The 27,673-nt window shown below is 46.7% G+C and overlaps 2 protein-coding genes across 2 annotated transcripts in view; both read left to right on the top strand.

The window, feature by feature from the left end:
• The first annotated feature begins 349 nt into the window (after positions 1-349).
• On the top strand, positions 350-681 carry PIGBOS1 (PIGB opposite strand 1). Its single transcript, XM_036495672.2, has one exon. It carries the CDS (start codon positions 403-405, stop codon positions 565-567), a length of 165 nt encoding a protein of 54 aa, XP_036351565.1. The 5' UTR covers positions 350-402; the 3' UTR covers positions 568-681.
• A 749-nt stretch (positions 682-1,430) lies between these two features.
• Positions 1,431-27,673, top strand: part of RAB27A (RAB27A, member RAS oncogene family) — an 85,303-nt gene continuing 59,060 nt past the window's right edge. Inside the window, exon 1 of the mRNA XM_004578067.2 lies at positions 1,431-1,501. The gene's annotated coding sequence lies outside the window, so the exon portion shown is untranslated. The remainder of the gene's footprint in view (positions 1,502-27,673) is intronic.

Genomic DNA, 27,673 nt, shown 5'->3' on the forward strand with positions numbered 1-27,673 from the left:
CGTTTACCAGACTAGCAAAGGGACCAAGGTTGGTCTGGCTTTGAAACATGATTGTAGCTGTTTTTTCTGTTCTTATCAGAGGCAATCACAGGGTTTTTTGTTTCAGTTTCTTCTTGTGGTAGATAGTTTTGTGGCATGGCTCTCATCCCTCTCCTTTTTGCCATTTAAGCAAGTGTTCCTGTCAGCCCACAGAGGGTACACAGTAGAGGAGGATTTTTGTTGTGTCTCACACTCACGCCTGTTTTACAGTTGTGAAGCGCTGCTGTGACGGGAGCTCCGGAAAGGATCCTCTCCAAGTGCTTGCCTTGTTTCCTGTTCTCTCTGCGTGCAGGTCTGAAGGGATTGCCTGCACGTGGAGTGTGAACGCTTCCAAGCACCTCAGTGCCAGGCTGTGTTGGAACCATGTTTGGGAGGTTGACTGTTCCACAGATGCTTTTTGCGACCGTCCTTGGAATCGCTGGAGGAATATATATTTACCAACCAATATTTGAACAGTATTCCAGAGATCAGAAGGAATTAAAAGAAAAGATGAAATGGGCCCGAGAATCCCAAGAGAAGAAAAGTTAATGCTACATGAAGTGGAATTGGAACAGCTGGTCAAACGTCCACTGAAAACATACATTGATTATATACAAATAAAAGAGATTTTAACCATAAATAAACTATAATAATTTAAAATGACTTTTCAGCGCTGTTGTTTTTTGTTTATTTTTTTAATTGGAGACAGACATATCCTATTCCCTGGCTTGTTCACTCTGCAAATGCTTAGGACAGCCAGCCCTGGGCGGAGGCAAAGCCTGGAAGTGGAAACTCCATCCCTATTTCCTCTGGAGGTGTCAGAAACCCAATTACTCATGGCCTTCCTACTATCTCTCTGGGTCTTGATTAGCTGGAAGCTGGTGTCGGGAAGCTGAAGTTGGACCCCTTTACTTCATTGTAGCATGTGGGTGTCCTAACCAACATCTTAGCTGCTGAGCAGACATCCCACCCCTGGATGTTTTCAAATACTGGCCTGTGATGTCGAACTACTGAGTGTATTGATCCTTTCTTATGATTATATAGATCCAATCTGATAGGAATGTAGAAGTGGTGTACTGACATGATTCATGCCAACTCATATGACTGGGTTATGATCCACTACAGTTGGGGCTGGCTGATGCGTGGGCCTCAGTGCGAAGGGAAAATGCAGGCAACTGGGTAGGGAAGCAAATTTCCTCATGGCAACCCAAGCCGATGTGAAACCCCAAGGGTTTGTAGCCTCCATGCTGGTGTGTGCATGATTCTTGCATGGCAGTGTTGGGAGGTCCTTGCTGCATTCCTGGCAGAATCTAACCTGGCACAACTGGGCCAGGGAAACAACTACCTTCTTGCCTGTCTTGTGGGGAGAAAGCCTGACTGACCTCTCCTGTGCCCTTCTATGCCTAGACTGCTGCCATGGGGGAAGATGATGGAATGACAGCCCCTCTCTACCAAGGTGACAGCTTCACTACTCAGAAGTAAGGTAGGGAACATAGAGCTGCACAGAGACCTGCGGGTGGGGACCGGGTGACCACGGGAGTCATGCACCTATGTGCAGAGGCTTCCAACCTTGGGAGCTCGACTGTATCATCAGACCTGGCCTGGAAAAGCAGTCGAGGACGGCCCAAAGCCTTGGGATCCTGCACCCGTGTGGGAGACCTGAAGAAGCTTCTGGCTCCTGGCTTCGGATCGGCTGTTGCGGCCACTTGGGGAGTGAACCAACAGACATAAGATCTTTGTCTCCTTCTCTCTGTAAATCTGCCTTCCCAATAAAAAAATGAATCTTTAATAAAGGTTGTACTTGAGGGCCCAAGACAGTTGAAATTTACAGTGTGGAATTTACAGTTGGAATTTACAGTCTGTGTTATACATCCTGGATGGCAGGAGTGGCTGTGCTCACAACAGGCATCACATGTTTCACACGTGCTCTGCTTTGCAGTCCAAGGAGGTGAGCCCACGTTTCAGACCCCCAGGCCAATACCCGGGGCACTTGATTGGCTCTGGGCCTGGAGCGCGGGGCCTGCACCGCCTGCTCACAGCCGCAGGCTCCCAACTCCGTCAGCCTCCTCTACTGCCACCGGGTGGCAGCAAAGAGTCGCGGATTTCTGACAGGTGGTTCTCTCACGCTGGGTTTTTTTTTCTACGCTGCTTTCTTTATTTCATAGCTTCTTGCAGTTCTTTTTTCGTTCTGTTTCCCCTGTTCCCTTCCTTCTTTTCGAATCACTTGAACACACCTTGACATGTAGAAATGGTTTGAGACCAACAGGGCCGAGCCGGACTAGGGAGAGCCGCCACCAGGAGCCCCGTGGCTGCAGGAACCCCGGGTGGGGTCGGTTGGCACTGCTCAAATACCGCTACGACCCGGAGCAGAGGGCCTGGAGGACCTTTTTGAGAAATGGCTTCTGAGCAAGGGGAGGTGGGCAAGGGTTGTCCAATGCATGCTTCACCTCACTCCGTCCTGGAGCAGTTAGTCACTGTCACTTCTGCGTCTCAGGAAAACAAACCCGCCACGGCTCCCTGCCAGCAGCGTAGGGCAGCTGAAGCCTGTGTGGGGACCTAGCAGGTGCGCGGGGGAAGGGGGTTACTTCCAGGACCCAACAAGGACTCCTGTGCAGGTGCCCTGAGGCTGGAAGGCCCACAGTTCCCGGGAGGTGACAGGAGGAGGCGGGATGTGGAGGGGAGGCTTGAGGTCCCGCCCCCACCTCGCTTTCCTTGACGGGAAGTGATGTGGGGCCAGACGGAAAATACCCGCCAAGCACCAAAAAAAAAAAAAAAAAAAAAAAAAAAAAAAAAAAAGCCGGCAGCTGGTGGTGGACACACAGAGCTGCGTGCACAGGGCCAGGACTGCGGACTGAGCCAGGTGAGGGTGGCAGCTGCGGGAGGCAGCAGGTGCATGGCGGCATTGCCTCGGGTGGGCTGTGTTCAGGCCGTCCCCGGGGGTCTGCCTGTGACCAGGTTGGAGGCGTCTGTCTCAGGGTGCCTGCACTTCCCGCCACGGGGCTGCTGAGCCCGCGCCGCGTCCCTGAGTGGCTTTGGCTCTCCAGGGTCCCGGCAAGGATCCAGAATGACAGCTTCCTGTGGTGACCGGGTCCGAGGGGTTCGAGGTTCAGGTCAGGTGCCATCAGGGGCAGGGTCAGTGTCTGTCACCTACAGGTGGCATCCAGGTGCCAGGGCGCCCATGAGGGGTGGTGCGGATGCAATCTTGATCGCAAGAAGGAAGAAAGGTCCCGGGTATGGCCCTACCCTCCAGTCCCTAGCTCCTTCCTATTGTTTTGGAAGTAGTCACTTAAGGCTTTGGCATGCTGGCTGAGGGCCTGGGCGGCGAGGTGCTCCCCTTTGCCTGCCTGAGCGCTGGCTGATGTGATGACAGCCTAGTCCCTGTCCCAGGCGGTCACCTAGGAAGACGTTTAGGAAATCTTGGAAGCCCTAGCTTTGGCTTTTCCAGGCGGGTGACTCCCCCGAGTCACGCCCTGCGCCCACAGGGGCTCAGGATCTCCTGTGCTGGGAGCCTCTTCCTTCCTGGAGGAGGGGGGCTGGTAGCTAACAGCTGTTCTGCCTACTGGGTGCATTCTCACTTTAAGGCTGGCAGATCTCTCAGTTTGTTTTTTACTGGGGGAAGGAAGTTTGGGGAGAGGAGGTGATAATATTATGCAGTGTGAATTTTCTGTTAACGACTGGAAACTATTACACCTGAATTTACAGGGGGGATTGCAGTCAAAATTACTTGGAGATTGTGAACGTTTACACAAGGTGTATCTGAAATGAATATGGAATCTGTAGATGTGGGTCCCACCCCCAAGGAGTTTGGGGATTCCCATGATCCTCATTTGGATTTGCTTGTTCTCAAGCTTTTTGGGGAGAGGATGCCGAACTTGGAGATAGTTTTGAGGGCAGGGTGTGTGAATCCTGTCTTTACGGTTCCTCTGAGGAGTTGGCGCCAGCGTTTCAGCTCCTGCTGCAGTGGTGATGTGGGGCCATCGGTGGGGCTCAGGGTTGGGTGAGCACTCCGGCTCTCCCAAACCCATGTGTCCACAGCCTTGCCTCTCACAGTGACCAGCCACATCTCTCTTCCAGACGCTCACCCTGAACTCCCTGAATCTTCCCTCGCTCTCCCTTTACTCCCTGTCGAACTTCTTGGCTGTGTGTCTGGGCTGATAACTACTGTGCGGCACCCCATTGCGTCCACTGAGCTCCTATTCCCTGGTACCCAGATGACTGCAGAAGAAACCTCAAAAAGGGCTGCCCCACTTCTGTCTTCACTGCTCCTGCCTGTGTCCCTCACAGGAGCCGTGCTCTGTGGTAGCAACCAGTCTCATCTCAGAACTTGTCCAGATTTTAAGAAGATTTATTTATCTGAGAGGCCAACTTACAGAAAGAAGAGGGAGAGACAGAGATAAGTATTCAATCTACTGGTCCTAACAAGGCTGGGATTGGCCGGTGCCAGGAGCCTGGAACTCCATCTGGGTCTGTCATGTGGGTCCAAGCATTCCTCTGGTTTCCCAGGCTCAGGAGTAGGAAGCTGGATCTGAAATGGAGCAGCTAAAACTGGCATGCTGGCATTGTAGGCGGTGGCTTCATCTGCACATCAGTCCCTCTCTGCTGTTTTTTTTTTTTTTTTTTAAATCTCAGAAGACAAAAGCCAAGTCCTTGTGGTTGGCGAAAGGCCCTCCCTGCTTGGAATATGTCATTCGTTTCATTCATATCCAGTCATTTATCAGACTTCTTTGCTCATCTCATTTAAAACTCTCAGCCTTGCACCACTTCCCGCCTCCTTACCTGGTCCTGCTGGTTCTTTAGAGTGTAGCCCTGTGTCTCTCTGTCTCTCCTTCCTCTCACACACATAATTGGTCTTCACAGACGGATTCTATACCCACATTATGCCTCCTGGCACATATTAGGGGCTCAAAAGGTATGTATTGACAAGGGCTGGAGGACTGAGTTAACGGGGATTACTTTGTATTTCTCGCCCTCCCTTCCCGTTTTCTTCTAAGAGCAGCAGTGACCAGGTAGATCAGGAGCTCATTCATCTCTGTTGTCCTCTGTTTCTCCTAAGACAAGGCCTTCGCTTCCTTGGAAAGGGAAAGGTCAAGTCGACAGTCAGGGAAGAGCAGCAGGCTCCCTTCTGTTCTCATCGCTGGAGCAGGCAGGGTCAGGCCATCCAGGGTCCATGTGTGGTGTTTTAGCCTCCTTGTGTTCTAGGGAAAGAGGAAAGTTTCTTGGAAATTCAAGAAAATGGAAACTCATTTCTTGATCAACTATGTTGTACTATATATAGGGAACTCCTCTTTCTCTGGCTTCTTACAGCACCTGCCACGTCTGAGGCTCATTTTGACATCCAATTATGTAACTCCTCTGGGCTGTCAGCTGTTGGTGTGCATGCTGTCCTGATTTCCATGACAACCTGTCATAGCCTGCAGGCAGAACATGACTTCAGCTGATTTCTGAGTCAGGCCTCTTAGACGAAGCCAGAGTTTACTGGATAAACTTGGGTTTATTGACATCGCTGGAAACATCCAGTCCCTACTTTTAGTTTTCCTCAGCAAGTGGTTGCCAGTGTCTTGTTGGGCATCCCACCTTATTCTACTTCTGCTGACAGGACAGTGTTGCCAGGGTTGGGCGGGGTTTCCCACTGAAGGAGGAACTGAAAGAGTTGGCCTAGAGTGTATGGCAATTAATTTTCCATGTGATTTTAAATTGAGTTGAGCTTCTATTGAAACTTATCTTGGAATGAATTGCATCTGTATTCTCACTGTGAGACAGGAAAGAAAATTGTTTTCATATGTGGATGGGATGGAGGCATATGTTTTTTTTTTTCCTGATAAATTTCGAGAGATTTGATATCCTAAAAACCAAGCAGGGTTTGCAGGTTTGATGTCTGAGCTGCTAATAAACCAAATTACCCTGTCACTGTTAAAAAAAAAAAAAAAAAAAAAGAAGCAACATGATCCCTTAGGCAGAATTCAGAGTTCTTTTCCCCTTCTGCAGCCTTCAGGTACTCATGCCTCGTGCAGATTTCACTGGGGCATTTCTTCCTCTGCCTCGTGGTCAGGAAGTTTGAGTTTATGATCTGGTTTCCTTTAAGCTGATTACCTCGGGAGCAGGCATGAGTGTGAGCTGAGGGCAGAGATAAAGGGTTGTAATTAGCTTTCTCTAGGTGCCCTGAGGCTGCTCTGCTGCCTGGTGGTGCAGTACCCACTGGGAGGACTGCCTGCTCTCTCTCCTGTGATGGGGTCTGCTGATCTCAGGGTTGGTGTAGCGATGTCTCCCATGTGTAAATCTTGCTCCCTTGTCCATGTGTTTACCTGCTTTGTGTAGAGAAGTCCTCCCATTTGTGCCTTAGCCACTTTAAAGACATTAGATTTACACTTCAGATAACTTGTAGGTAGTTCCTATGCAACATCTGATATGTACTTTTATTGAAAACTTTTTGTTATTATTTATCCAAATCGAAAATCTGACTGGGCGGCTCGTGTTGTAGCGTGCAGCTCTCATGGAAAGGTTATGTTTATGGCACAGGAAATGCCTCGATCACGATAACGCCCCCAAAGAACTGAGCTGTTTTTGGTGACTGTGATGTATCCATTTTAATAAAACAGCAACTCTGTAAATCCAGAGAGTATTAGAACTGGAAGGAAGTCATGGAATATTTGGTTTTATTCTAGGCTTTTACATTAAGGAAATTCATGCCCAGGGAGTCACTTGGTCGAAGTCACGTAGGGTTCGTGACACAGTGAGAACAGGAGCTCCAGGACCAGTGCTTGGTGCTCTGCGGCATGGCTTCCCTCAGGAGGTTGTGGAGAAGCTGCCTCTGCTCTTGGAGGTCACTTCTGATGTCACTCATTTGCAGCCACGCCGTTATCTCTCTGTCCTTTGGGTCCCCACCTCAGCACACAGCATCCAAAGTCGTTCCTACAAGACACTCTTGTGTTTTCTCTGAAAGCTGCGGGAGTTCCTGGTTGGCTCTATTCCCTGTGACAATGCCAGGAAGCTTGCTGTTTTACATATTTACTTTTATTTTTTTTTAAAGGTTTATTTATATTTTTATTAGAAAGGCAGGTTTACAGAGAGAAGGAGAGACAGGGAGAAAGATTTTTTATCCACTGATTCACTCACTCCCCAATTAGCTGCTGTGATATTTGCTGACCACCAGGGAAAGAATAACTCAACTGAATATATAAAGAGAATTTAGATGGACTTTATTTCAGGGAACCACGGTCACGGGCTTCCCTTCCCTGTGCAGCAGAAAGACAGGCATGAAGGAGTGGGCCGCAGAGGAAGAAGAGCGTGGAAGAGATGTGGAGGGGCCTTTTTAAAAAAATTTATTTATTTTTATTGGAAAGTCAGATATACAGAGAGGAGGAGAGACAGAGAGGAAGATCTTCCGTCCCATGTTTCATTCCCCAAGTGACTGCAATGACCGATGCTGCACCGATCTAATGCCAGGAGCCAGGAACCTCCATGTCTCCCACACGGGCGCAGGTCTCCCTCAAGGCTTTGGGTCGTCCTCGACTGCTTTCCCAATCCATAGGCAGGGAGCTGGATGGGAAGTGGAGCACCCAGGACATGAATCAGCGCCCGTATGGGATCCCGGTGCTTGAGGATTAGCCTGTTGAGCCATGGTGAGGGCCTGAAACTTCCTGTATAATATATTTGTATTCCTTTGCATCCCTCCTTCTTTCTGAACCTTTTGTGTATCTATCATAAGATGCTTTGGTTAAGGCAGACTTACAGTCAGACATTCCCCAACAACCAACTGTTTCCTTGAGAGTCATTCTGTTTGGGTGACCTCTGCCTATAACACTCTTCACTCTTTCATCTTTGATAGAATAAATACAAAAGACACACAGCAGGCCCCAGTGTAGGGAGCTAGGGCTGTCCAACTCTCCCTGGCAGAGGGGTCTCCTTTTGGAAGTACTGTCCCATTAGTTTTCTTTTGAAATTATTTGAATCTCAGTAATAAAGTAGCCTTGCAAATGCACCTCCCTCTTCTGCCTCTAAAATGCCATATTTTAGAGCCACTAATCTTGTTTTTTCATAACCTTCTTGGTTAAATTATATAAAAGCCCCACCAGCTGCCAGATCAGAGCATAATAAAATTGGTTGCCAGGAGACAGGGAAATCAGTTCCTCCTTATTTGCTGCCGTTCATGCCACCCCACGAGTGCCCGGGCAGGTTCTATCTGGGAATGGCTGGGTGCTAATCTCCTGTCTCCGCAAGCCAGGTAACAGGGCACTCGGATTCTGGGCTGCCATCCTCAGCATGGAAGCCGGGGGGTGGTGAGCCGGGATGCATGGGAAGAAATGGCGCCTTCCCCCGTCTCTTGAGGTGCCTCAGGATTCCCAAGCAGCAGCCCTGGCTGTCAGTAGGACGTGTGATTGATTGTCATAGCACATCTCACTGTGACAGAGGGAATGACCCCAGGGATGAGTGAGGAACTCTACCAGCTCTTGAAAGACAAAGCATCTCCTTAAAGTCAGATACCCGAGACCACCTCACATGTGGTCAGACCAGCAACTGGCTGTTCTCCTGTTAAGGACAAGATCAGTCCTCCTCCGCCATAGCACAGAGAGCCGCCGAGTGGGCTGTGGTGTGTTTTTAGGGAAGGAGACATCCCTGTGACCAAGAAGTGCCTCTGGAATGGAGGGGTGTGGTGAACCAAGACAGCCAGTAGTCAGCAGGTTTTAGTGTCAGTCTTGCCTGTAATTAGCCATGTGGGGCTTCAACCTGAGTGAGGGGTTGGGGGACCCTCAGCTGCGGGTAATTCTGCCCCTTCTCCCATTCCCCCACCAGCAAGGGACATTTTTAGCCCATTTAAAAAAAAACTTAGAAAATTGTAATATTAGAGAGATACAGAGAATTCCCTCTCCTGGGCTCACTCCCCAGATACTCACAAGAAAGGACTAGACCTGGGCCAGGCTGAAGCCAGGAGCCAGGATCTCAGTCCAGGTCCCTTGGCATGAGTGGCAGCGACCTAGTCTCTTGAGCCATCTCTAGCTGCTTGCGGGAGTCTGAAGGAGCACAGAGCTGGAGGTGAACAGAAGCCCAGGCCCTCTAACGGGGCACGGGGTGTCCCGGCCGCGGCCTTCCCCGCTGCACTCAGCACCTGCCCCTGGAGGCTTGGATTGTCAGCGCTGGGGAGCTGCTGCTGTCTTCAGTGGGCCGAGGAGGATGCTGCTGTGCAGTGCCCTGGGCAGTCCCTCAGGAAGTGGTTGCCCTACCCCAAACCGTCAAGAGCACCAGGCCTGAGAAACCCTGATAGGACGGAATCATGGGACCCCCGCTCCTCTGCTTGGGTTTTGGTGGGTGACACCTTTTGTCTACCACCTAATGGCAACTGTGCCTCACTCTACTGCAGGGCCCTCTTCCCCGCCCCATCTGTTCTGAGTTGCTGCATGCAGGGTGTAGGTTTTCTGTTGTTTTTTGGTATGGTTTCCGTCAGGGTGTCTGAGGAAGAGTAGGCACTGGCAACCACTACCTCAGGGATCACACATGAACCCAGGGGCTTCTGGGTGCCAGTGTAGGCACCCACCGGGCATGGCAGGTTGCTCCGTGGTACCCCACTGTGAGAATCCACATGGGCAACAGTCTGCCAGAAAGTCCACAAAGGAGGTGACTGGAGGGCCCCCTTACTCTGCAGGCTTGAGCTCTTAACTGGCTGGCAACATCTGTCGCTCAGTTTCCTGCTGACCACCCTGGTGGGAGAGGTGCCAGGGACACACACTGGACAGTTTGACCATTTGTACTCACTTTCTGCTGCCCAGAGCAGCTGAGGCCTTTTGGATACCCAGATAAGATAAGGCAGCCCCGTTTGCTGCACGCACGGAGCTGTGGCTGGAAGGGCTCCTAAGGCTTTGGAAACCACACAGCCCAGCCTCCCCCTCTGTTCCAGGTTTAGTGCTGTAACACACGCCTAACTGAAGGCACGGACAGGGCTGCTGCTTCCCTGTCGTGGCTTTTCAAATGCCCCAGGCTAGCATTTCTTTAAAAAAAAAAAGAATTTTAAAAAGATTGATTTATTTATTCTTATTGGAAAGTCAGATTTATAGAGAGGAGAGACAGAGAGGAAGATTTTCCATCCATTGGTTCACTCCCCCAGAGGCTCCCCCAGAGCTCAGCTGATCCGAAGCCAGGAGCCAGGAGTTTCTTCCGGGTCTCCCACGCAGGTGCAGGGTCCCAAGACTTTGGGCCATCTTCAACTGCTTTCCCAGGACACAAGCAGGGAGCTGGATGGGAAGTGGAGCAGCCAGGACACAAACCGGTGCCCATATGGAATCCCAGCGCATGCAATGTGAGGACTTTAATTACTAGGCTACCACACTGGGCCTGAAATTTTTTTCATTATTTTTATTGTTTTCCATAATACAGTTTTGTAGATCTAGGGATCATCCCCTTTCCCTCCCCTTTCTCCTTTCCCGCTTTTCCCTCCCACCATTCCCCCCCATTTTATTACAATAGTCCTGTAGTAAAAGTTATAAGTTTAACATTCAATGTTTGTGTGCATCATTGCATTGTAGCTATGGATGAAGGTACAGAATCCATATCATGATATTGAGGTCTATTTAACTGTTTCACTGGGAGTCTTCCTTTTATTCAGGAGTATACGTGTTTACTGCGAGGTACCTTCCCGTCCCAGTATGCCAGTCTCCATTATATGGTTGATCTATGTGAGTACATGTGCCTGTATGTGCCCAATCACCCGAAAACAGGTTTTTTTTTTTTTTTTAAGTTTTTTACTTACTCAGAGGGAGGGAGAGAGAATGAGAGACAGAAAGAGAGAGAGAGAGTGGAGGGCTTGTTTTGCTGGTTCACTTCCTAAATGCCTGCAACAACCTGGACTGGCCTCAGCCACAGCAGAAGCTGAGAAGTCCATCCAGGTATGCCGTGGGTGGCAGGGACCCAGCTGTTTGAGGCAGCACCTCCTGCCCGCCAGGGTGCACATTAGCAGGAAGCTGGCCTCAGCAACAGAGCCAGGACTTTTCCCTAGGCACTTGGATACAGGATGTGAACATCACAGTGGCATCCTCATGGCGGTGTCAGGCACCTGCCACTGGGGTTTCTTGACTATAATCTGTTGTATCACATCCCATCCAAAACCCTGTTGCTTTATTGTTCAAAGGAAATGCCTTCTAGGTAGAGCTTTGCTATGGCCAGTGCTCTTGCTCGAGCCCATCTAAGAACAATCACAGGAAATGAAAGAAGTGTGCTGCGGTTTTCTTAGCATTGTTGAAACCATGCAGAAATATTTAGGTCCTGTGTTTGTCTACCATCAGTTAAAGCCCATCATGCTTTGTTGTTTGTGCTTATGCTTTTCTGGTCCCCCATCCCATATTCCCATATCCTAGCCCATTCTTCAAAGTCAATGATCAGAAAATGCAGTCCAGTCATTGGCTGCTGCCTGAACCCCACCCCATGACTTTCCACTGCTGTAGGCGTTAGGCCAAATGTGTGGTCCGGAAGGCATTTGTCATCTGATGCTGCTGACCTCGCCAACCCCAGCTCATCCCTGTGTCTCTGTCCTCCAGCCTCGTCTCCTTAGTTCCTGTTGCAAGTACCAGACTCCTTCCTACCTCAGGACCTTTGCACACACCCTGAGCTCCTCCTCAGTGCTGTTCCTCCATAAACCAGCTGGCTAGACCCCTAGCATGCTTCAGATTTGAGTTTATATGTCACCTACACAAGGAGCCCTTCCCTGCTCTCTTTGAGTAGTCTGTAGTTACTCTGTATCTTATGATTGTATTCCTATTTTCTTCTGCCTAGGTATAGTTTATTTGAAGTGCAGAGTTAGGTGTACACACACACACATACACACACACACGTATTTTCCACCTGTAGTACCACTCTGGGTCTCCCACATGGGTACAGGCATCAAAAGACTTGAGCCATCCTCTGGTGCTTTCCCAGGCCATTTTGTCTTTTTTTTTTTTTAATTTATTTATTTTTATTGGAAAGGCAGATATACAGGGAGGAGGTGAGACAGAGAGGAAGATCTTCCGTCCCACGAGTCACTCCCCAAGTGACTGCAATGGCCAGAGCTGCGCCAATCCGAAGCCAGGAGCCAGGAACTCTTCCGGATCTCCCACACGGGTGCAGGGTCCCAAGGCTTTGGGCCATTCTTGACTGCTTTCCCAGGCCACAAGCAGGGAGCTGGATGGGAAGTGGGGCTGGGGTTAGAATTGGCACCCATATAGGATCCTGGCACGTTCAAGGCAAGGACTTTAGCCGCTTGGCCACCACACCGGGCCTGGGCCATTTTGTCTTTATCTTTACTTGTTCATTATCTCATTATTTCTCTTCCTGCTAAAATGTTCTCTTTATCAGGACAGGGACTTGTGTGTGTGTGTGTGTGTGTAAACAATTATATGCCAAGTTCCTGGAATAATGCCTGGCTCATAATAAAGTTAATAATAAGTGAATGAATAAATAATGAGCAAATGCTGGAGAGGAGTACTCTCAAGATTCAGTCTTATGCAGTTTGTTTTCTTCTACACACTGAACTTTCTCTCTCTCTCTCTTTTTAAGATAATTATTTTTGGTTTTGATGATTTTTACATAGTTGATTAGAGTGCAAAGGGTCAAGGGCTACAGGAAAGTGGGTGAGACCATTGTTTCCACATTCTCTTTTTTTCTTTCCTGTATCTGGGGGAAGGGGGAAGATTAGAGAAGTCACACCCAGCCTTTCAACCACGTATGTATCCTGGGTTGGAAGATAGCCCCCAACCATCCCAGGGTCCCCACTGTGGGGCATGCTCTGAAGGTCCTATTGAAGAGGTTTTGATAGTTCAAAAGTTCTGAGTTACTGCTGATTTTTCCACTCCAAGTATGATGAAATTTCTCCAGAATCCGCTGGTTGACATAGTTCACTTTAGAGTCTCAGTTTGCCCAGATTTTCACTGCTAACACTTGGCTGGGCTAGTTGATCCATTTGTTCTGTCCTCAGTCCTGTTATGGTACCTGGTATCTTAGCAGGCTTCAGTGTACTGCCATATCCTCCATGTACACCTGGATATGCTGTCCACTATTTCGTCTGAGCCATGGAGGAGGCCCAACTATGACATATGTACTCCACGATCAGACCTTGGAACCTGAAATTCTCTCACGGTTGGGGTTCTGAATCTAGCAATTCAGTTGGGGGATCCCCAAAGAAACTTTATCTGAGGTGATTCTTGTGTGTTTGCCCATACACGGTTCAGCACAGTCCATTGCCCAATCAGCTTATGCTGGTGGTTGCCATTGCTGGGTCAGTTCTGTTTCCAGCTCTGTCTTCTACACAAACCAAAATGGGTGTTACAGCCCATCCTGATCCTACCTACCACACACTTGGCCCTCATGTGAACCAGTGGCCTAGTGTGAGAGATCCGCAATAACTCCCACCAGGCTGGACCCCTACCCTGGTTCCTGTGCGTGCCAGTATGTAGAGCACAGTTCAAGTTTGTCCCGCATCCCATTCAGCTCTCAAACATGTCAATGGGCATTGAAGCCTGGTTCAGCCAGCCCCACTATCCAGCCCACACACGTGTTGGTGGGTGCCACTGTGAATAGCCATGCCTGCCCCAGTCCTGCTTGTCATGCTCACCAGTGGGAGTGGCAACCCAAGGGAGAGGTGCCTACTGTTTCCCTAATGGGCCCACTCCCAGATCATGCATTCTCCAGATGTTTCTGCAGTTTAACCTGACAGAATTTGTCTCTTGTGCTAGCATCTGCCAGATGATGCTGCAGCAAAACCCTACCAACCCTCACCCACTCTGGCTTATGGATGCACCAATAGGATCAATCAATGCAGCCTGGCTTTCCTATGATCCAGCTCACATGAGGCCCACAGGTGTTGTACCCCTGCCTGGTCTTTTCTGCCCCCTTCCCAGCTCTCATGCTCTCTAGTGGGAGTGGTGTTGCAGCAGGGGCACCCCAGGCAGCTCCCTATTGGTTTTGCCCCTCCGCTCTGGGTCTTACATGTGCTGGTTGGGTGCTGCAGCCTGGCCCACTTCCCCTTGGCATTTGCCAGTGGGTGCTATAGCCTAGCTATGCCTGGCCCACCCCCAATTCCAAGTCACGCTATTGAGGGCTACAGCCCAGCCCAGCCCAGCCAATCCCAGCTGGCCCCCAGTCCCCACCCTCATGTGAACTGGCTTGTCTTGCAACTGAACTGGCCTGACCCATACTCCATTCTGGTGCATGAATTCGCCAGCAGGTGATATGAACTGGTCCAGCCTGGTTCCCCCCTGACCTGAGCCAAATGTACGCCGATGGGTACCACTGTGATGGCCTAGGCAAAGTAGGAGAGGATAGCTCAAGTGTTTGGTCTCCTATTACCCACATGGGAAACCTGGAGAAAGCTCCTGGCTTTGGCCTGGCCCAGTCATACGCATTGAGGCCATCTGGAGAATAAATCAGCAGATGGAAGATCTCTTTCTCTCTCTCCCTTTGTATCTGTAACTCTGACCTTCAAGTAGAATCAACGAATCTTACAACAAAGCAAAACAAAACCAGAACAAGAAAGTCTGAGGGGTGGAGTAAGCCCAACTTTGGAAACATTGGGTTTATCACTTTTTTCATTATTTATGTGTAACTGGTCAGTGTGGCGTCAAACAGGAAATATTTCACATGATGTAGATTTCCTTTTATATTACACAGTGCTAGATTAATTAGGTATTAGCTACTGGGTGCCGGGGTCCGTGCAGTAGGTGTGGATGGCACGAAGGTGTGAAGAGAACAGCTCCCCTGCTTGGCAGGGCCCGGGGGAGCTTCCAGCTGTTTGGCAGGGCCCGGCGGATTTCTCTCTGACCACCTTGAAGCAGTCTCACCACCTTTTTGCATGGAAACTCAAGCACCCCACTAAGAATTCTGTAATCTATTGAGGCATCGTTTGCCCCTGTGGGATGGCTTTTGCCACCAACGTGAGCTTGAGAGTTAATGTCACTGATAATGTCTTGGTGAGTGGGCCTTTGACAGTTTACACACGGGAGTACAATTAAGCCCATGCCATTTTTAAACACCTTATTGGGTACTTAACCATTGCCTCAGAATTTGGTCCAGACATGCACCACTCCTTCTGGGAGGGGGCTTGAAAATATCCTAAATATTAATGCGAGTGATGGGAGTGAGAGCTGAAATTGCTGTGGCAATAAATATAGTTATTGTTATCTTATAGGCTAGCCTGTTTTTGCAATTTTTCGGAGCATAGAAAATGTAGCTGTTTTAGCCGCTTTTATAATTTTTAGCTAGAGGAATTAAGGATGCTTTTATTAAAGAAAAGTGCTTTTGATTATTGTTTTATTGTTTATGGAGTTGTAGTGTTTATAGTTGTAGGGGGATTTAATATTTGTAATTTTTGTTTTTAGAATTATATTTTTTCCCTTGTAAACTATTTTCCCATTAAATAATGGGCAAGATGTAGAAATAGAAATGTGGTAGGAATGTACTACTGATTAGCAGGTAATCGCATGTGCCTTGGCCTTGGAGTCCTGGCTGCCGCTCCATGGCTACTGTTAAAGAATGAATAATGGCTTGCTTTGAAGAATATGAATACAGTGTTTTAAAGAATTGTCTCTGGAGACACCTGCTTAGCCCTGAAGTGCAGACGGAATGACCGAATGTCTGTACATGCCCCCTTAGTCTTGAAGTAAAAAAATAGAACAATTAGTTGCTTGTGCAGAAGCTTGTGAGGTTTTGAGTAAATAAAAAGGACAGCTTTTTCTTGGGCTGTTGTGAGAACGCACCAAGTGTCAGTGTCTGTGTCTTTCTTTATCACCGACTCCCCGCACCCTTCCCGAGCTCCGAACTCTCGGCTGGAGCTGGACTCCGGCAACTGGGGCTGTAGCTAATATCTGAAGTATGATTCCAGATCAGCAAGTTTAGCTGCATGTAGGCACTTGTTAGAGATGCAGATTCTTGGCCCCACCCAGAGCTGTAGACCTGAAACTTCAGCTGGGGCCCCGAGGCTCTGTATTAAAGCCATCTAGATGAGTGTGATGTACACTGGAGCTGATGAGCACTTACTACAGGTCCATTCTGCAGCCCAGCCATTGGTGAAAGCTGTTTGACTTGGGCTTCTGTAGACTTAACTTTGGCTAGCTCTGTTTTCTTGGTGACATTCATATTCAGAATGTGTGGCATTCCCGCAAGTGTTTATTAGAGTGCTGTACAGTGGACTAGCAGTCACTGAGTGTGCTGGAGACTGCTGTTTTGGATCAGATTTAATTCTCTCAGCCATCCCACTAGGTAGGTTTTACTGTCCACGGAAGTTAGTCTTTACCTACATACAGGTCAAGTGCAGCTATGGTGGCAGCCATTGTCGCCTTTGGACAATGGGTCATAAATGTCCTTGTTCACAACCAGGAAGCTCCTAGGAAGCTTGTAATGGATGAATATTCCCTAGGCCTTCCTCGTAGAGATCCAGGGACCTTGAACCTACAATTTTTGTCCAAAACCCAGGTGATTCTGACACTGATGGATTTCAGGTCATGCTGTGAGGAGTCCTTTGCTGAACACATTCATTCCCATCTGAGTTGAGTGGACCAGAGAATGTTCCAGGCTTCTCTGTGGTTCCCCCCTGTATTTGGTTACAGGCTTTGCTAATTGGTCAGAAGAAACACAAGCATGGGAGCAAGGAGTGTGGGGGCTTAAGTAGAGAGTCTCGGACAGGTTGCCCTGCTCTGCTCTCTCTGCTGCTGCTTGGAGGGCTAGCAGGCTGTGTTTTGGCTGTCGATAGCTTATGATCGTGAGCTACCTTCAGTTTGCAATTTTTCGACTTTGCTTGCATGTTCCTGGATCATACAGACGGGATCATGAGGGAGAGAGGGAGAGAGAGCTCTCCTGTATGCTTGTTCATTTTCCAAGTGGCTACAATGATTGGGGCTGGACCGGGCTGAAGCCAGGGGCTTCTTGATTTTTCCAAGGACTTGGGGGCCACCTTCTGCTGCCTCCCCACGGGTATTAGTCAGGGGGTAGATGAAAAGTGGAGCAGCTAGGACTTGAACTGGTGCCTCTAGGAGTTGTGGGCAGTGGTTTAATGTGCTATGCCACAATTCTGTGTCCCTCCTGATTGTATTTTTAAGAATACTTTCTTTGGTCAGCACCTAAGTACAGTAGCCAGTGCTACCTCAGGTGTCAAGAACGATACAGACCTTCCCTCGTTTAATCCTTACAGTCGCTCAAAGTAGAGATTATTCTGCATCGTATTGCTGATGAGACAGGCTCAAAGGGATTAAGTTATCTGCTCTGTACAGGGCAGGGTTTCTGGGAGTAAGGGACTTCTGCAGCTTGGGCAGTTCCCAGTGAACTGGTAGTGTTATTGGAATGTTGTCCAGCCTGCAGACACAGGGGGGGAACTCTGAGGGGCCAGAGAGATGGCGACTATGCTGAACCTCAGCGGCCTGCCCAGAGAGGGTGCAGATCCCTACCTGCCACCCGTTCGCCCCTGTCTTGCACACAGTCCTGGTAAGTGTGACTACTAGGTTCTAGGTGTCTTGTCACTGAGAGACAACACATTGGATAGTGGGTGGGGGTTGTGTTGGGAAGATGACTTGAAGACTGGCCGGGGATGCTGGCTGTGTGGTGGCAGAGGCATGGCAATGGAGAATGACGTAGAAACTAACACAAGAACCAGAATCAGCCCAGGCTCAGGAGCCCTTTATCGCCAGGGCAGACACAGCTGGGCAGGTCTAGTCATAATGGAACATTCCTTATATGCCTCATGCCATTTTGGACACTTTGTAGGTATTACTATATAATTCAGCCTTTATGGAATTATCCTGTTATTGTTCCTGTTCTGCAGTGAGGCAACTAGGGCAGAGCCAAAGTAATTTGCTCAGCGTCCCACAGCCAGTAATGGGTAAGGCTGGGATTCAAAGCCAGTCTGTCGACAGGGCCCAGGGCCCCGATATCCTACTTCAGGTCCAGAAGGCATAGCAGGGCCCATTAGTGATGTTTACTGTGGTGTCCTGAGGCAGCCAAGAAAGAAAAAAGTGTGGGCATTACATTTTATTTTGTGTTAATTAGAATTTTTTTTAGAAAAATATTTGTTTATTTATTTGAAAGAATTACAGAGAGAGCTGGGTGGAAAGAGAGACTGGACAGGTTTTCGTTTCACTGGTTCACTTCCTATATGATAGCAATGACTGGGGCTGGGCCAAGTGAAAGTCAGGAAGGTAGAATTCCATCAGGGTCTCCCAATTCCCAGATAGATTATCAGGGAGCTGGAATGGAAGTGGAGCAGCTGGGGCTCGAACTGCATGTAGCCTTTCAAGGCCTGTTACAAAACCTCAGATTTCCTCTGTCCCCAACCCCCCACTCACCCAGTCAGTTCATTCCATTTTCTGCTCTCCAGAACCCACTTAATCCTGGCAAGTTGCCGACTGCTCCTGCATTACACGCCTCAACTCTAAGCAACATACTTGTGTTTCCATGACTGGTCTTCCAGTTTTAGGTATTGTCTGTTTACACTTGGTTGTGGAGTAAGAATTTCTCCATGGACACCCTTTGCATGCTTCTTTTTCTCCCAAATTATCACTGGGTTAGGTCATTACCACCACATTGTGAGCTCACTGCTTTGATCTCCAGGTCTTCCCTCCTGGGTGGGGCCCTCTGGGGAAGGCCCTGTTAGTCACCTGTCTGCCAGGGTGTCTGCCTTCTGGAGTCCAGCTGTGCCATGTGGGTGAGGCTGCGGCATCAACTTTGATGAACTTTTTTTTTTTTAACTTTTTTTTTTATTAATTATTATGCATTATGTGACAGTTTCATAGGCTCTGGGAATCCCCCCACCCCTCCCCCTCCCCTCCCCCCTACTGGATTCCTCCACCTTGATGCAGTATTACAGTTCAAATTCAATCAAGATTCTTTCCTTGCAAACATATACCAAGCATAGAGTCCAGCTACTTATTGTCCAGATGAGTTGAACAGTTTCTTGGGGAGACCATTTCTGTTCCAAAGTTAGAGCTGGTAGAATATCATCCCAGTCAATTAAGAGTCCCAATATAACATTAACAGCAATTTGTAACATTATGGAATTGACATGGTTTTGCGTAACCAGTATGTTAAAAAAAAACAAAAAACAAGTTCTTAACCACAACCTATGATTTGCTCATTGACATTTCAATTTTAGTTTGTATACAGGACCGGCTGCTATATACCTTAAAATGGCTATAAGGTACCATTCAGCTGTCTCGTGTCTATTTCATTTTAGTATTTAGCCATTTGTTGTGTTGAAGTATAATTTTACTGATCTTGGCAGATTTTAGGATAATCTAGACTGGCTTGTAACTCTAACAAGACATTTGCCAACAATTAAGGTGCAGAACATTTTTTTTTTGGGTGGGGGGTGTGCAGGAAAGTCCCCAACACCACGGTGAAGAGTGACTAATCTTTGTGTCCCACCCAGCGAGGCATGAGCAAATCCATGCCAGCTCTTTCCTGTCAGATTCCAAGCTCTACTTTTTGTTGCTTGTCTATTTATTGTAGGTTTTTTTAAGTTTGTATGATTGTTTGTTTGCTATGAGGGGTTTTCAAAGTGATCCTGATGGTCATTGCAAGGGAGGGTGGGGGTCCAGAGGTGGAGCCAGGCTCGGACCAGAGAAAGCTCTCCTCCCTGGTCCCGAAGGACATTTATTGTTCTTCTGTTTCTGCGGACCGCTCAGAGCTTCTGGTTGTCTTTCCGATGACGTTGGTTTCTGCATGGTAGTGTTTGGACTTCTTCCATCCCCAGCGGAAGCTCCGGTTGGGGGTGGGTGACCTCAGAGTACTCGGCCTCCGAGGGCAACTTTGATGAACTTTTGAGTGAACTGAAGCTAGTATGCCCAAACACCCTCGGAGAGGCTGACCTCATTCCCAGAATACATGGTTGACTTCAACCAGAGCTGAGGAGAGCAAGACTAGTGGGATGCGCACTGGGGGCTGTGTTTTTCACTCCTCTCCCACTTCCTTTATTCTTTCTGTGTTCCAACTTCCTTATTTCTTTGCTGCTTCTAATTTTTATTTGAAAGGCAAATTTTATAGAGAGAAGGAAAGACAGAGAAAGATATTCCATCTGCTGGTTCACTCTCCAAATGACTGCAATGGCTGGAGCTGAGCCTATCTGATGCAAAGACCCAGGAGATTCTTCTAGGTCGCTCATGTGGGTACAGAGTCCCAAGGTTTTGGGCTGTCCTCGACTGCTTTCCCAGGCCACAAGCAGGGAGCTGGAAGGGAAGTAGAGAAGCCAGGACACAAACTGATGCCCACAAGGGATGCTGGTATTGCAGGCAGAGGGTTAGCTGACTATACCACTGTGCTGTTCCTGTTAATTTTTTTAAAATGTATTTATTTATTTTAAAAAGAGAGCCAGCCATTGAAATACACACACACACACACACACGCACGCACACATATCTTCCATTTGCCTTCCCAAATGTCTTAAAGAGATTAGGCTGGGCCAAACTGAAGTCAGGAGCCAGGGTCTTCCATGCGGGTGGCAGGGACCCAACTACTTGAAACATCATTTATCACCTCTCTGGGTGTGCCTCAGCAGGAAGCTGGAATTGGAAGCAGAAGTGGGGAACTTGAACTTAGACACTCTTAAGATGTAGATGTTGCAAATGCTGTGTTAACAGCTGTACAAATGCTTGCCTCTAACTTCTCTTTTTAAAAACCACTTTGTGGGGTCTGGCGCGATAGCATAGTGGTTACAGTCCTCACCTTGCACGCTCTGGGATCTCATATGGTTGCTGGTTCTAATCCCGGTGGCCCTGCTTCCCATCCAGCTCCCTGCCTGTGGCCTGGGAAAGCAGTTGAGGACAGCCCAAAGCCTTGGGACCCTGCACCTGCGTGGAGACCCAGAAGAGCTCCTGGCTCCTGGCTTTTTATTGGCTAAGTTCCAGCCATTGCAGCTGCTTGGGGAGTGAACCATCAGATGGAAGATCTTCCCCTCTGTCTCTCCTCCTCTCTGTATATCTGCCTTTCCAATAAATCTAAAACAAAATAAAACAAACAAAAAAGAAAAACCCACTTTGTGGGGATCACCATTGTGGCTCAGCAGGTAAAGCCATATGGGCGCTAATTCAAGTCTTTCTGATCCAGCTCCCTGCTAATGCAGCTTGTAAAACAGCAGAGGATGGCCCAAGTCCTTGAGTCCATATGGGAAACCTGGAAGAAGCTCCAGACTCCTTACATCAGCCTGGCCTACCACTGGCCATTGTGCCCATTTGGTGAGGGACCAGTGGATAGAAGTTTTCTTTCTCTTTCCCCTCTCTGTCTCTCTCTCCCTCCCTCTCTCTTTCAAATAATACATAAATCTTAAGATAAATGATTTACAAAGATGTGGTCGGTGTATAAAAAGCCAGAAATATTTAGTATATAGGTTTGGGGGGTAAGTCTTCACCTGTGACATCATCCCTACTTTCAGAGGCACAAAGATGTCTATCACCTTCTCAAATTTTCTCTTGCACTGTTATTAGTACAATTATTTTGGTGTCAAGGTAAGGACATTTACTGTGAAACCTACCTTCTTTGCTAATTCAAATACACAGTATATGATTGTTAGCTGCAGCACCGTGCTGTATAGTAACTCTTAAGAACTCATGTATTGGGCCCAGCAGCGTGGCCTAGCATCTAACGTCCTCACCTTGAACACACTGGGATCCCATATGGGTGCTGGTTCTAGTCCCGTCATCTCCACTTCCCATCCAGCTCCTCCCTGCTTGTGGCCTGGGAAAAGCAGTCGAGGATGGCCCAAAGTCTTGGGACCCTGCACCCATGTGGGAGACCTGGAGGAAGTTCCTGGCTCCTGGCTTCAGATCGGCGCAGCACTGGTCGTTGCAGTCACTTGGGGAGTGAATCACCAGATGGAAGATCTTCCTCTCTGTCTCTCCTCCTCTCTGTATATCTAACTTTGTAATAAAAACAAATAAATCTTTTAACAAAAAGAACTCATGTATTTTGTAAAATTGAAATTTAGTTTCCTTTAATTATTACCTGTCCGTTTTCTGCCCCCTCAGTCCCTAGCAGCCACTATCTTCTCTGCTTCTGTGGGTTTGACTTATTTTAGAATGTGCACACGGAGAGATTGAACAGTAGTTGTCTCTATGTGCCTGGCTTATTTCGCTTGGTGTAATATCCTCCGGGTTTGTCTATGTTGACACAAGAGCAAGGCTTCCTTCTTCTTAAGGCTGTGTGATTTCTCTCCTTTGTATACACTGTTTTCTTTTTTTTTTTTAAAGATTTATTCATTTTATTACAGCCAGATATACACAGAGGAGGAGAGACAGAGAGGAAGATCTTCCGTCCGATGTTTCACTCCCCAAGTGAGCTGCAACAGCCGATGCGCGCCGATCCGAAGCCGGGAACCTGGAACCTCCTCCGGGTCTCCCACGAGGGTGCAGGGTCCCAATGCATTGGGCCGTCCTCGACTGCTTTCCCAGGCCACAAGCAGGGAGCTGGATGGGAAGTGGAGCTGCCGGGACTAGAACCGGCGCCCATATGGGATCCCGGGGCTTTCAAGGCGAGGACTTTAGCCGCTAGGCCACGCTGCCGGGCCCTACACTGTTTTCTTTATCTAGTTATTGTCAGGGGACAATTGGGTATTTTTCCAAAGGTTTGGTTGTTACCAGTAGTACAGGAATGAACATGGGGGTGCAGATATCACTTTGAGATTCTGATTTAAGTTGCTTGTAATGTATTTGCAAGCAGGGAGCTGCATGCTATTGTCTTTCTGTTTTTCTATGTTTAGTTTTCTGAGGAACCTCTGTACTGTCTTCCGTAGTGGTTGAAAAAAAGTTACATTTTCACCCACAGTGAAAAAAAGTTCCCTTTTTCTTACATCCTTACGGACATGGTTGTCTTCTGTTTTTTTTCGTATCTTTGCCAACAAATGTATGGTGGTTTTGATTTGCATTTCCCTGATGTTTAGAGATGCTGAGCACATTTTTAAGGTCCTGTTGGCCATTTGTATGTCATCTTTTGAAAAATATGCATCCCAGTTCTTTGTACATTTCAAAACTGGGTCGTTATCATCATCATCATCATCATCGCTGCTGTTGCATTGAATTAGTTCCATGTATATGTAAGATATTAACTCATTTTCCAGTTTCTAAATATTTTTTTCCCAATCTTTAGGTTGTCTATTTTTTGCTGGTCATTTCCATTACTGTATAGGATCTTAGTCATTTTCTTTCATTTCATTTGCTTATTTTTATTTTCATTGCTTATGCTTTCATGTCTCATCAAGAAAATGCCCATCTATTCCAAGGTCTTGGTTTTCCTGCCATGTCTTCTTGAAGTTCAGTGGGTTTTGGTCTTAAATTTTCAATGTTTGGGCCCAGCGGCGTGGCCTAGCGGCTAAAGTCCTCGCCTTGAATGCACCGGGATCCCATATGGGTGCTGGTTCTAATCCCGGCAGCTCCACTTCCCATCCAGCTCCCTGCTTGTGGCCTGGGAAAGCAGTCGAGGACGGCCCAAAGCTTTGGGACCCTGCACCCGCGTGGGAGACCTGGAGGAGGTTCTGGGTTCCCGGCTTCAGATTGGCGCGCATCGGCTGTTGCAGCTCACTTGGGGAGTGAAACATCGGACGGAAGATCTTCCTCTCTGTCTCTCCTCCTCTCTGTATATCTGCCTTTCCAATAAAATAAATAAATCTTTAAAAAAATTTTCAATTTTTAAGCCATTTTGAATTAGTTGATTTTTGTACCTGGTGCAAGATATGCATCAAATTTCATTCTCATGCATGTGGATGTTTAATTTTCTAAGCACTAGTTATTGAAAAGTCTGTCCTTTCCTTAATGTTTATTCTTAGCCTTCTTATCCAACTATATGACATACATAGAGTGGGGCTTGTGTCTGGGCTATTTATTCTGTTTATTCTTTCTTTTTACTTATATCATATTGCTTTGAATACTGTAGTTTTTGCTTTGAATACTGTAGTTTTGCAATATATTTTAATCATGGAAATGTGATGATTGCAGCTTTTCATCATGCTCAAGACAGCTTTGACTTGGGCTTGGCATGATGACTCTACTGGCTAATCCCCCCTGCAAGCACCAGGATCCCATATGGGTGCTGATCCATGTTCCAGCTGCTCCACTTCCTGTCCAGCTCCCCGCTTGTGGCCTGGAAAAGCAGTGGAGGATGATTCAAAGCCTCGGGCGCCTACACCGATCTGGGAGACAGGAAGGGAGCTCCTAGATCCTGGCTTCAGATCAGCTCAACTCCACCCCCTCCTACCCACAACCAGGCCATTTGGGGAGCGAACCAGCAGATGGAAGATTTTTCTCTCTTTTGCTTCTCTCTGCAGGTCTTCCTTTCTTACAAGAATAAATAAATCTTAACAAAAAAAGTTTTGGTTGTTTGGGATCTTCCAGATTTCTTCTGGGAACTTTTTGTTCCTGTTTCTGTCAAAGATGCCATTTGTTTGCTAGCACTTACATCGAATCACTTGTGAGTATTATGAAAGTTTTAGCAATAGTAATGCTTTTAACTCACAGACACTAGTTATTTTCTAATCTATTTGTGTCTAATTTCTTTCATCTATGTTTAGTATTCAGCATATGGATATTTTTACTTTCTTGATTTCAGTTATACTCAAATATTTAAAATTTTTTTTGTTGCTACTACAAATGGGATTGTTAATTTCTTTTTTTGACAGTTCAGTATTAGGATACAGAAGTGGTATTGATTTTTGCATGTTAATTTTACAAGTTGTAGCTTTACTGAATTTATTTGTTAATTGTAACAGGTTTTTTTTTTTTTTTTTTTTTTTTTTGGTAGACTGATTTGGGTTTTCTAGAAATAAGAGCTTTTGTCGTCTGCAAGGAGATTTTTCTTTTTCCCATTCTGTTGCTTGTTTTTTTTTTTTCTTGCTTAATTATTCTGATTTAGACTTGTAGTATTATGTAGAATGAAAATAAAAATGGAAAAATTGTCTTGTTCCAATCTTGGCAAAAAAATTTCCTCTTTTATTTTGAATATGTTGTTAGCTGCAGGCTGTCACAGGGAGCCTTTATTGTGCTGAGATGTTATGATATGTTGAGAGTTACTAACATGAAATAATGTTGAATTTTTAAATGTTTTCTTGCAATTATTAAGATGATAATAAGCCCCTGACCCCAGATACAGGGAAAAAATGATGATATTAGTGTGTAAACAATGGTATTACCCACTTTCCTGTAGCCCTTGAACCTTTGTACCCTAATCAACTAAGTAAGATTTTTAAAAATAAAGAAGTAATAAAAAGATGATAATAAGACTTTTATCCTCCATTATGTTAAGGTTGTGGATCACATTTATAGATGGGTGCATGTTGAACCCTCCTTTCATCCAAGGATTAAGTTCCTTTTAGTCCTGATGTATGATTCTTTTAAAGGGCTGTTAAATTTGGTTGGCAGTATAGTGGGATTTTTTGCATATATGTTCATCAGGAATATTGTCCTACAATTTCCTTCTCTTGTGGTATTTTTTTCTGATTTTGGTATCAGTGTAGTGCTGACCTCATAAGGTAAATTTGAAACTGTTGCTCCTGGGCCTGGTGTGGTAGTCTTGCGGCTGAATCCTTGCCTAGCATTTGCTGAGATCCCATGTGGACACTGGTTTGTGTCCCTGCTGCTCCACTTTCCATCCAGCTCCCTACTATGGCCTGGGAAAGCAGTTGAGGTTGACCCAAAGCCTTGGGACCCTGCACCCATGTGGGACACCTGGAGGAGGCTCCTGGCTGTGGCTCCTGGCTTCAGCCATTGCAGACACTTAGGGAGTGAACCATCAGATGGAAGATTTTCCTCTCTGTCTCTCCTCCTCTCTGTAAATCTGATTTTCCAACAAGAAAATAAAATAAATCTTTAAAAAAATTCCTGTAGCTTCTCCCTGTCCTGTCCTCTGGGGTGGAGAATGAGAGAAGCGTGAGAAAATTTCCCATTAATTCTTGAATGTTTGACAGTGATTCACCATTGACATCATCGTGTCCTAGGCTTCTCTGATTCGATTCTTGGTTTTATTGTTAATCTTTATCAATTTGTTCAGATTTTCTGTTTCCTCATGGTTCAGTCTTGGTAAGTTACATGTTTCCAGCAACTTACCAATTTTTCTTCAAGTTTGTTGGTACATAGTTTGTTCTTATTCTCACTTAAAATGATCCCTTATGTTTCTGTGGCATGAGTTGTAAATTTTCCTTTCTTTCATAATAATATTTGAATTTTCTCTTTTTCTTCATCAAGTTAAAGAATTGATAGTTTGGTTTATTTTTTTTCCCCAAAAAACTAATTCTTAGGCTTTGCTGATCTTTCCTGTGCCTTTCTTTGTTGGCATTTTATTTTTGCACTGATCTTTATTGTTGCCTTCCTTCCAACTTTGGGCTTAATTTGTTTGTTTTCATTTAGTATTTTGAAGTATAAAACTAGATTAAAAAATTTTATTTATTTTGGGCCAGTGCAATGGCTCAAATACTTGAGCCATCTTCTGTTGCTTTCCCAGGCACAATAGCAGGGAGCTGGATCTGAAGTTAAACAGGCAGAATTTGAACTGGTGCACAAAAGATGCTGGCGCTGCTGTTATTATAACACCTGCCCCCTTCTCTGTCCCTTGTCACTGTTTCTGACTTTGTGTATATCATTTGTAAAAAGATTTATTTGTATTGTAAAGTCAGATATACAGAAAGGAGGAGAAACAGAGAGGAAGATCTTCCGTCCCATGATTCACTCCCCAAGTGACTGCAACAGCCGACTCTGTGCTGATCTGATGCTAGGAGCCAGGAACTTCCTTCAGGTCTCCCACGTGGTGCAGGTCCCAAGGCTTTGGGCCATCCTCGACTACTTTCCCAGGCCATAGTAGGGAGCTGGATGGGAAGCTGGGCTGCCAGTGTTAGGACTGGTGCCCATATGGGATCCCAGTATGTGCAAGGCAAATATTTTAACTGCTGGGCCACCTCGCTTGGCCCCCTTTATGTATATTCTTATGTAGGTACAGTTACCCTTATTCTCTCTTGGTTTTCATCTTTATGGAGTATATATTTTTATCACTTTCCTTGCAGTCTATATTTTCCTTTGATTTTAAAGTGACTCTTGAAGGCAGCAAATAGTTGGATCTTCTTATGTTTATTATTTTTTTATTATATTTATCCATTATGTCACTCTGAGTCTTCTGATTGGAGAGTTGAACCTAGTTACATCTGAAGTAATTATGGATAGGTAAGAACTTACTACTGCCATTTGTTCATTGCTTTCCCATTGTTTCGTATTTCTTTTCTCCTCCTTTGGTTGGTGTACTGGTCTATTTTTTGAGACTTTCTACATTTTGTCTGTTGTGCGCACCAGCTTTACCCTCCTTCATATCTGAGAGGACTGACAGCGTTACTCTCTGAGACTTGGTGAAAATTCTTTGATGAGGGCTTCTTGGGTTTCTGTTCTAACACACAGGAAATCAGCTTTGCCAGACCTGTTCACCTGCCTTTGATCATCTACTTCCTAGCTCCCAAGATGGTGCTGCCTCTACTTACCTGATCTTTGTTGTTGTGAGCTTGTTTTTTTCCTTTTTTCATTTTTCATGATACAGTTCCATAGATGCAGGGATTTCCCCCCCTCTACCCCTCCAGTGCCCCCCACTGTTTCCCCCATATTGTGGAATAATGAAGTAAATCTCTCTTTATTGTTTTGTGATTGAGATTTGGGAAGACATCAGGTGTGCTACCTATGTATCCTCAATATGCTGT

The sequence above is a fragment of the Ochotona princeps genome, chromosome 6 (genome assembly GCF_030435755.1).
Source record: "Ochotona princeps isolate mOchPri1 chromosome 6, mOchPri1.hap1, whole genome shotgun sequence".
Taxonomy (NCBI): domain Eukaryota; kingdom Metazoa; phylum Chordata; class Mammalia; order Lagomorpha; family Ochotonidae; genus Ochotona; species Ochotona princeps.